At 46.6% G+C, this 9,535-nt stretch overlaps 1 protein-coding gene across 1 annotated transcript in view; it reads left to right on the top strand.

Annotated features, from left to right (window-relative positions):
• Nucleotides 1-206: 206 nt before the first annotated feature.
• ANKRD33B (ankyrin repeat domain 33B) overlaps nt 207-9,535 on the top strand; it is a 62,262-nt gene continuing 52,933 nt past the window's right edge. The window contains exon 1 of the mRNA XM_090278911.1: nt 207-649. Within this exon, the coding sequence (XP_090135037.1) occupies nt 284-649 (366 nt within the window). The 5' untranslated portion in view covers nt 207-283. The remainder of the gene's footprint in view (nt 650-9,535) is intronic.

Here is a 9,535-nt window from a genome sequence, read left to right as displayed (position 1 = left end):
CGCCAGGCTGCTCCGCCCGCCTCCCCGCCGGCTCCCGCCAGCGCCAGCTGCTGCGATTGGAAAGCCCCCGCGGCTCCTCCTACCCCCAAGGGGCTCCCTCCAGCCTCTGGTGACTTTAGTCTGCTAAGCGCAGCCGCCAGGCGTTTGTATCAGCCAGCCTGGAGCTCACGGAGCCCTGCTTTTCTGGAACCGCAGGGAACAAGGGGTGGTGACCTCGTACGCTTCCCGAGTTCCCGTCTCCAGACCCTCGCCCCGGCCCCCGGCCCGCGCCCCGGCCGACCGCATGGTGCTGCTGGCGGGCCCGGGGCCGGAGGCCGGCGGGGCGCGCTGCGTGTCTCCGCAGACGTCGTCCCCACCTCGGGAAGCGAAGGCTGGTGAAGACCCCACTGACTACGAGGAGTACGAGGACTTCTCTCGTCTGCCCGACACCCACAGCATCGCCTCAGACGACTCCTTCTACCCTACCCTAAGCGAGGAGGAGTACAGCGCCGGGAGCGCAGAAAGCATCCCGGAGGGAGTCCCAGAGGGCGTCCCGGAGGCGGCGACCCTCCTGCGAGCCGCCTGCGCCAACGACGCTGGGCTGCTGAGGGCGCTGGTGCGGCGGGGACCACGCGCCGAGGAGGTGCAGGAGACCGATGCTAACGGCCGGGTAAGCAAGCAGACGTCCCCGAAGAGTTCGGGCCCCCTTCGCGGTCCCTCCCGTTCCCTGCGCCACGTGAATCCCGACTTTGTCCAGGTCCCGCGGAGACTTTTCCGCGGCAAAGAGCGCCTTTTTCTCGCTCGCTGGGCGTGAGCCGCAAGTGAAACCTTGGGTGGCCTGAGTATTCTAGGCTGGGGGCGAGGGCTTTGATTTGTCTGAGGTCACAGCCCCTCCAGAGAGGCACCTAGTCCCAGGTCCTCACAGCATCCTGTTCTCATTTCGCGCCTCCGGGGGCCTCTGGTCCCTGAATCCCTCACTCGGCCCTCGCTGGGATCCTGGTTGGAAGCCTTTCCTTGGGATTCTTCAACCTGGGTCCCCTCTCAACCATCACCTTCTTCGCGTGTAGGGGACAAGCGCTACCTCCCAGCTTTCCAAATGCCCCAGAGGCCCTCGCGCTGCCCCTGCCCTTTCTCTTACACACCCGAGAGCGAATCGGCTCCTTCGGACTACCAGCGTGCGGAGTTTATTCCCAGATCTTCCGCTTGCTCTCCCCACCTCACGCCCCGCTTTGCCTCTCCGACTTGGTGTCCCAAGGGTCCGCGCCACGAGCCAGTGCCACCGTACTCTCTTGCAGTTCCTCCGCCCCCCACCCCGGGGGCAGGAGGGGTTGGGGGTGGGGAGAGAGGCACAAGTTCTTCGTGGGTTAGTTGTGCCAAGACTCAGAGACAGCAAGAAAGGTTTAGAAAAGGGGAGAAAAAGTTGCCTTGTAAAGACTTGAGGACTGGCTCACGGAACACAACCGGTTACGCACGTGGAGGGAAAAGTCACAGTGACCTCGGGTGGCCAAGTGCTTCTTAGTCTGTGCTGTGTGAATAAGCAGCGGTCTCACCTGATTGTCACATTTCCCAGTCCCGAGGGATATCTGCAGTCTCAGCATACCACAAAATCAGGAATGCAAGGGCTCTTGCTCAGGAGCCCACAGCTGCCAGAAGATATGTGCTTTTTTCCTTAGGAGCTGGTGGGACCCTTTGCCTTTGGTTTATCACAGGGGGCAGGAGGTTAGTGTCCGGACTGTGATCAGGGTTGGGCGGGGCTTTAGCCTGGAGCAGCCGGGGTGCCACAGCTACGTATCTAACTTGAGCTTGGGGAAGGGTCTGTCTGTGCTTGCCGTAATGTGTCTGGCAACGCTGGCCCTGAGTTTTCTAGGGCTAGAGGAGCATCACCCTGGTCCCACTGGGACACAGGGCAGTGCCCACAACCCAGCCCTCTGTCTGCCCTCGTTGGCTATGATGGTTTTGAGCTTCCTGAGGCTCTAGGGGCTATTTTGCCCACTCTGTTTTTACTTTTCCAAGGCGAGTTTTCATACACATATGTTTATATCACAGACTTCTTTCCTGAAGCTCACAAGGATCAGCCCAGGGTCTCCTGTGGTTTGGGGGTGGGACATCAGCAGGGCCTGGCTTGCCCAGCCCCCACTCTGAAGCTCCACTGGGCTCAAATTTATTATGTTTCCTTTTGGGGTTAAAATTTTTTTTTTTGTTTGAGAACAGCTGCATCAAAGTCAACTGAGAATAACAGAAACCATCCCCAGGGGGCTTGGGCAATTTTTGAAAGCCACTCCCTCAGCCTAGAGTCAGGAGAGGGCAATGGAAAGGAGAGGCTGACTGCAGACTCAGAGGCTCTCTGCCTGTTTACTTCTTGTAAATAGGACTAAGCACAGCTCGTATATCCTGGGGCTGTGAACATGAAATGCTCTAACACACAGCGAGTGACATGGCCCCTGTTCACCATCTTTTCCTGTTCCTCATTCACTTGACTTCACTGTGCTCTGGAAAGTGCATCCTTTACCTTGCATATTCTTCTGCCAGGCAAAGCTTTTCTCTCTCTCTTCTTTCCCTCTTATTTGAGAGCCCTTTGTTTCTCTGCTTTGTGTCTCCTCCTCTCTGTTCCCTACCAAATTGGGATGGTGCAATGACCCAGGTCCTGCCAACTGCAAGACTCTTGACATCTTTTATCTCTTGGTCAGAAGGAGCAAGTCCTGTGTTCTGTGCTCTGGGGAGGCAGGAGAGCGTTTCTGCTCCTCCCATGACTTCTAGGTGCTATTACTCAAATAGCCCCGGTCTTCCTGAAAAACAAAGAATAAAATGTCCCAAAGTGCAAATGCTCAACCCTATGGCAAATAGAGTAGTGAGTCACAGAATATGTGTTCATTGCAGACCTCCCGTGTGCAAGGCACTGGTTAGGTACCCTAGGAGACTCCAAGAGGATCCAGCCAGTCTCAGCCTTTGAGAGACTTAACCTTTTAGTTAAGGAGAGAGGGTCTCAAAGAGTAATAGTGCCTGGTCCAGAGGCAGGAAGGGACATGATATGTGGGACAAGTGTCTTGGATGGAGAGAGCTGAGAACAGTCCGGGAAGCCTCATAAAGGGAGACTTTTAGAGGTAGTGGCAGGCAGGTGCAATGTGGTTGGTTGTGGTGTGGCTCAGAGCGGGAAACATGGGAGCTTCAGTTGGAGAGGTTGATGCGTGGCTGACCTGGAGTATCTGGATGAGAAATAGGAAATTGGGAAGCAAACTGGTTTCAGCATTCACTGTCCAACCTTGGGGCCACACGACCCGCTCACTCACTGCCTTCAGGTTCTCATTTCAGGAGTACCTTTTTTTTTTTTTTTTTTTAAATAGAGCTAAAATGATTTAAGAGTGCTGTTATTATTTTTTTTAAAGATTTTATTTATTTATTTTTTAGAGAGGGGAGAAAGAGAGGGAGAGAAACATCAATGTGTGGTTGCCTCTTATGTGCCCTCAACTGGGGACTTGGCCTGCAACCCAGGCATGTGCTCTGACTGGGAATATCAAACCTATTGATTTGCAGGCTGGTGTTCAATCCACTGAGCCACACCAATCAGGGCAGGGGTACCTTCTTAGGGAGGTCTTTCCTCCTACCCTGTCTAAGCCAGCAGCACCTGGAGCTGATAAGGGCCATCCAGAAGTTCAGGGATTGAGAGTGGTTATTTGAGATATTAGGTGGCATTTGAGTGAAGATGTAGAGAAGGTATCTGGGGGAGAGCATCTAGGAAGAGGGAATGGCAGGTGCAAAAGCCCCGAGGCAAGAGCCCTGGAGAATTATTTGACAAGTATCTACATGTTGCATATTGAATTATGCAACTGGTCTACAGGTTACCATAATGAGTGGCAGTAAAAACCTCCCAGGAAGCCCTAGAGCTGTGGTGGAGTAGAGAGAGAGTTCATTGCATTAACTACAGCATGAATAACTGACAGGTGCAGCCCACAGTCAGCTTCCTGGAAAAAAAATGTCTCTAAAAGCTTTGAAAGATTTTCTGAGCTGTGTTTGTTGAGCTGCTGGTCTCTGGTCAGTTAAGAAGGGGTCTCTGCCTGAGTTGACAGATGTTTCTTTGGGTTTGAGTAACTAAGGATCAGATGTGTTTTGTTTAAGAAAATACGTTCTTTCCTGGTCCTGAGACTGGTAGAATATTAACTGTGGCTCAGCATACAATTTTTCTTCTAAATATTTATTGCTCTAAAAGGATTGTGTAATTTAATATGCAACATGTAAATATTTGTCAAATAATTCTCCAGCAACAGTCAAAGTGTGTTCTCGCTGTCTTTTAGATTTATGGTTGTTTTGTTCCCTCTGAATTAGGACTGTGAAAGCTGCCATATTTCTTATTCTTAATTCTTCTCCTCTACTTATTATCTGTGGAGGTTCACCTTTATGGTGGTGACAGCTCTGGAGATAGCACTGCAACCAAAGAAAGTGTTTGTGCTGTCTTCATTGTTCAGAAGGGCAGTTGGAATGTCAGACAGCTCTTGAACCAAATTAAGCTCAATTATGCTAAACTTAAAATATTGCACTCCTTTCTTGATGTAGTCCTTCTCAGGCATGTTTAAATTCCAGGACCTACATGAAATTTTTCAAAGGCCCCTCCCCCCATTTGCTCTATCAACTAGCAAACTCTACCACATACCAGTGTGTGTGTGCGTGTGTGTGTGGGGGGGGGGTATCTCCCCTAACCCTTGAGGGGCTTTGATGTTTTATTGATGTGTAATGGTGATTGGGACCTTTATCTTGACAGATGCATGGAAATTTTGTTGTTGGTGGTTTTTGGAAGGCTACTGAAGATACATAAATTTGGATTCATGTCTCTCTAAAATGAGAACCAAGTTGTTTGGAGTTCACACCCAGCCCTTCTGCATTTTCCAGGCCTCAGCATTGATGGACGACATGTGCACTAGTTAGTATAGAAAGTGAATTCTGGCCTCCTGCCTCCATGCGTATGCTGAGGGCCATCAAGTACAGGGAACGGGGGTGAGAAGGGAGACTGGGGCACAAGGGGCTGGTGCGGAGAAGTGTGTCTGCTGAAGCGAGCCTGGAAAACCTGGAAAACCTGGGCTGTGGTGAGCCAGTGACAGAGGTCTGCCTCTTCCTCCTCCACTGGCCACGGCTGGGGTGCTCTGGGCCCAGTAGCAATAGAAAGACCCTTGTGTTTTTTGTGTTTTTAAAGGACTTAATTTTTTCTAAAGCATTTTTAGGTTCACAGCAACATTGAGAGGAAAGTACACAGATTTCCCTTATACCCCTGCCCCCACACAGTGCACAGCCTCTCCAATTATCCACGTTCCCACCTGAGGGGTACATTTGTTACAATCAGTGAATCTGTAATACATTGACACATCATTATCACCCGAAGTCCAGTCTGCATTGTGGTTCACTCTTGGTCTACATTCCATGGGTTTGGGCAAATGTATTGTCTATATTCATCATTATATCATAAAAAGTATCCCGTGTATTTTCATATAAGTGTATCAGTTCTCTATGGCCACAGCAATGCTGCCTAACAAATAACTGAAACCCCACGAATGTATACAACAGCAAACATTTTGCTAAGGGTGGCCCAGCTCAGCTGATCCCGGACTTGTATTCAGCTGGGGTCAACTGCAGGTGGCAGGACCAGGAAGGGCTTGGCTGGGGTGACTGCTCCATGTGGTCTGTCATCCTTCAGCAGGCTGGCCCGGGCTCATTCTCCATGGCAGAGCAGGGTTCCAAGACAGCAAGTAGAGCCAGTAAATTTCAATGTCACTTCTGCTGAAGCAAGTTACATGACTAAGTCCAGATTTACCCTCTTAAGTGTGAATTTGCTTTCGTTTGTATAGGATGTTATTTACTAACCATGAGTCCTTATTTATTTTAAATTTATTTTTATTAAGGAAAATTTTAGATCGGTACCTGAGCAAAGTGGTACGAAGATCATCCTCCATGTCCTAATTATCCAGCACCAACAAGCATTAGCTCCCAAAAGCCTGCTTTAATTTTGATGGGAAGGGCTACATTAAACTCTGCTTTTTGTGTGTTTGTGTGGATGAAGGTTTCAGAAGTTTAGGACCATGGTCACTGGATTTGGAGCTGGAAGGGATTTTAGGGGTTATTGGCCCCCATCATTCTGTGGTTGAGGAAAGTGGGGCTCAGAGAAGAGGGTATCTGGAGTACCAGGAGAGCTGGGCTGTAGAACGCCACTAAAGCTGCTCACGATGCTCCTTTAAACCAGCATGGGTCTCCAAGGGGCTCTGAGCTTTCCACCTTTACCTCCTGACTGCATATGATAAACGGGCCAGCTAGAAATTTGGTGGGGTGGTTGGGATGATTTTGAACATCTGATTTCTTTTCCATCCTATACTTGTAAAGGAAGACTAATGGGAGAGGTGTTATAAAAATCACAGGGTATATGAACTTTTTTGGGATTTCATTTATTCATCTAACATTCATATTGATATAATATGCAGGTTATTATTCAAAACTATTTAAAATGACAACTTCTGGTAGGTATGGCTACACTACAGGGAAAGCTGTAAGTATTATTATTGTTAATTACCAGAAATTCAAGCCGTCCTAGCAGAGCCTGTGGTAAATAACTTTTTAATAGTTAAAGGATTATTCAGATTTTCTCTTTCTTCCTGAGTCTGTTATGGTGACCTTTATTTTTCTAGGGAACTGTCCCATTTTTTCTAAGTTCTAAAGGTTAATAGTATATGACATTTTTATAGTTCTCCTTTAAAGCTCTGCTATAATTGTGTTATTCCTCTTTTTCTGTATTTTTTAAATTGTGCTGTTTCCTTTTTGTGAGAAATATTGTCAAAAATATCTATCAAGCTTTTGCTTTGGATCTGTCTTTTCAGAATATCAGTTTTTTTTATTATTTTTTTTCAGATTAATTCTACCTATATTTTTTTCTCAAAGTATCACTTTTGGTTTTCCCAGAAGTTTTGATATAGTATTTATTATTGTTCTGTTCTAATTTACATTATGATTTCCTCTTTTTTTACCTAGAAGTTATTTAGAATTATGTTAAATGATTTTTAAATATACACTTTTAAGCTTTATTAAAATAATTTTTAAACCTAATTCAGAGAATATGGTCTGTGAGATACTGCTTTGATATTTCTTGAGACTGGCTTTACAGCCTACTGGGCCAGTGATTCTAAATCTTAACCATGCAATATCCTACGATTTCTCCAAACTAAGTCAAAACAGTTACATATGTGAAACAATATGTAACTTGCCTTACTTAAAAGAAATAAGAAGGATTTAGAAAAGTTATTAAAATATGTAAACAAAGAAAATGTGTTTTCATTCAAGATGATTGGAAAGTAATTCATTTAGACAAGCTGATGGAATGCATGGTGTGTGTGTGTGTGCATGTGTGTGTGATGAAGTTAGATTTTAACATGAAGTAGGTAGGATATTAAGAATATTTGATGTTATTCAGTGTGTGTGTACAGAAAATAATTTGAAAGAGACTATTTTTAAATGGTGTTCCTGAATTTGAAAGACAGTTGAAAGTGGATTTTACTTATTTCTACTAAATCAGAGATACAGAAATTAGGGTTAATTTGAAATCCCAAGTGGCTATTGGCTTAGCAGTAAAATTGGATTGGAGTGGTGGGATTTGAGAGTAGTTTCAACGTAACATAAAAGCAAATGCTTCCAAAGGCATATGTATGTCAGCTGTGAATGTTCAGATCCCAAGTCGCGTGTGACGGGATGGAGAATTAAGCATTTGTTTCTGGTTTTTCTTTCTGAGATTTAAATCTAGAGGGCGAGACCGCACCTGGCAGGGCCAGTCCAGGTGAGAGGCACAGGCAGGTAGTGAGGAGTGAGGCTGATGAAGAGGCAGGAGCAGTGCCTCTTTGTAACAGCACATTTTCTGAGACGAGGGAGGGTGCATGAAATTGATTTAAAAAAAAATAAAGAAAGGCAGGGGAATCAGGCTGAGTGAAAAAAGTCCATCTCAAAGGATTATATGCTGTGTGATTCCCTTTATGTTACAGTCTTGAAATGATGCAGTTGTAGAGATGGGGAACAGATTGGAGGTTGCCCGGGTTAGGGCTTTGGGGAGAGGAGTGGGTGTTAGTCACTCTGACAGGACAGCAGGCAGGGAGGGGACTTTGTGGTGATGGAACAGCCTTGCCTCTAGATTGTGGTTGTGGTTACAGGGAGCTCTACCTGGGTTAAAGCGGCACAGAACCACATACACACACATGCATGAAGTAACGTCTGAGCAAGCTCTGTGGGTTGTAGCACTGTCCATTTCATGGTGGTGCTCTACTGTTAATTAAGCAAGACATTGTCTTTGGGGGGGATGGCTGAAGGAGGGACTTCCTGTGGATCTATCACTATTTCAAAATCAGAAGTTTAATGAAAACGAAGGAAGGCAACTCTTAAAAATGGTTAAGATGGTAAGTTGTATATTATATATACTTTACCACAATAAAAAATTGGAAAACAATGAAAAAAGGCATGTATTATCTTTTATCTTCAGCCCTACCATTGTGAATAGATCCCCTTTTGGAAACTAAAGCAGAATCAGACCCAGTTAATATGTGGGAGCTGGAGGCGCTGGGAATATTGGATGTTTGATCTATTGCTACTAAGCATCGCCTAGGAGCTTTTCCCAAATTCAGGATCCCAGGCCCTTCCCTAGACATTCTGGACCAGAATCAGCCCTTAAGGCAGGTTTGAGGTGATTGGCTTGTAGACTTGTTTGAAGGGCTCCAGAACATTTTTCAGAATAGAAAACAGGTTTGGTGGTCCAGGATGGCAGGCTGGTTATATGACAAGTCATATGATCTTTTGATCCACAATTTTCTCTAGATGCCCACCTAGAAAATGGGAATGCTAATTATGAGGATAACAACACCTCACAAAGGTTCTAAGAACGTACATGTACAGTAGTTGCCACAGCAGTGGCCCTCAGAGAAAGGAACTGTTGTGCTTGTGGGTGAATTAATCTCATGATGGTTTTCCATCTCAGTCAAGGGTAGAGGTGGAAACCAATGTTTAACCAAAGAGGACTCATCAAGAAAATATCATGTCTACTTGGTGAGGACACTTTTGTAACCATACAAATGTGGTAAGAGGTTAAATCTCATGTTAAGTGTTCAAACTGCAGTGAAAGTGGCTGTTGGTGCTATGGGTGCAAATGAAGCCAGGGAGTGAGGAGAGGTGAGAAGGGGCAGAGAGGGGGCTGGGGCTACATCTTGGCATATCTTGGGAGCACCTTTGGTACTGTGGGTGGAGGCCAGGATGCTGCCGTAGGAATGGAAGCAGTCTGGGGCTTGGGGGAGAATGAGAAAGATCCAGACTCTTGAGTGATGAGGAGGAAGAACATTTCAAGGAGGGGAAGAATGGCCCTCAGGCCAGGGATTGTCACAAGCTTTATTTCTTTCTTCGGCATTTTCATGGGTACAAGTTAGTGCAAAGAGCCCTGGAGTTGGAGCCCCGGTGCACCCTGGGGCTCTCAGGGACTAATTTAGTCTCTTGCTCTGCTATAAACAAGCAGTGCATTGGGTTCCTCAAGTTTCTTTCTGTTTCTTGACATTGT

The sequence above is a fragment of the Furipterus horrens genome, unplaced genomic scaffold (genome assembly GCF_987537825.1).
Source record: "Furipterus horrens unplaced genomic scaffold, mFurHor1.1.pri manual_scaffold_5, whole genome shotgun sequence".
Classification (NCBI taxonomy): domain Eukaryota; kingdom Metazoa; phylum Chordata; class Mammalia; order Chiroptera; family Furipteridae; genus Furipterus; species Furipterus horrens.
The sequence above is the reverse complement of the archived record's forward strand: the minus strand, read 5'-3'. Positions and strand labels throughout refer to the sequence as shown.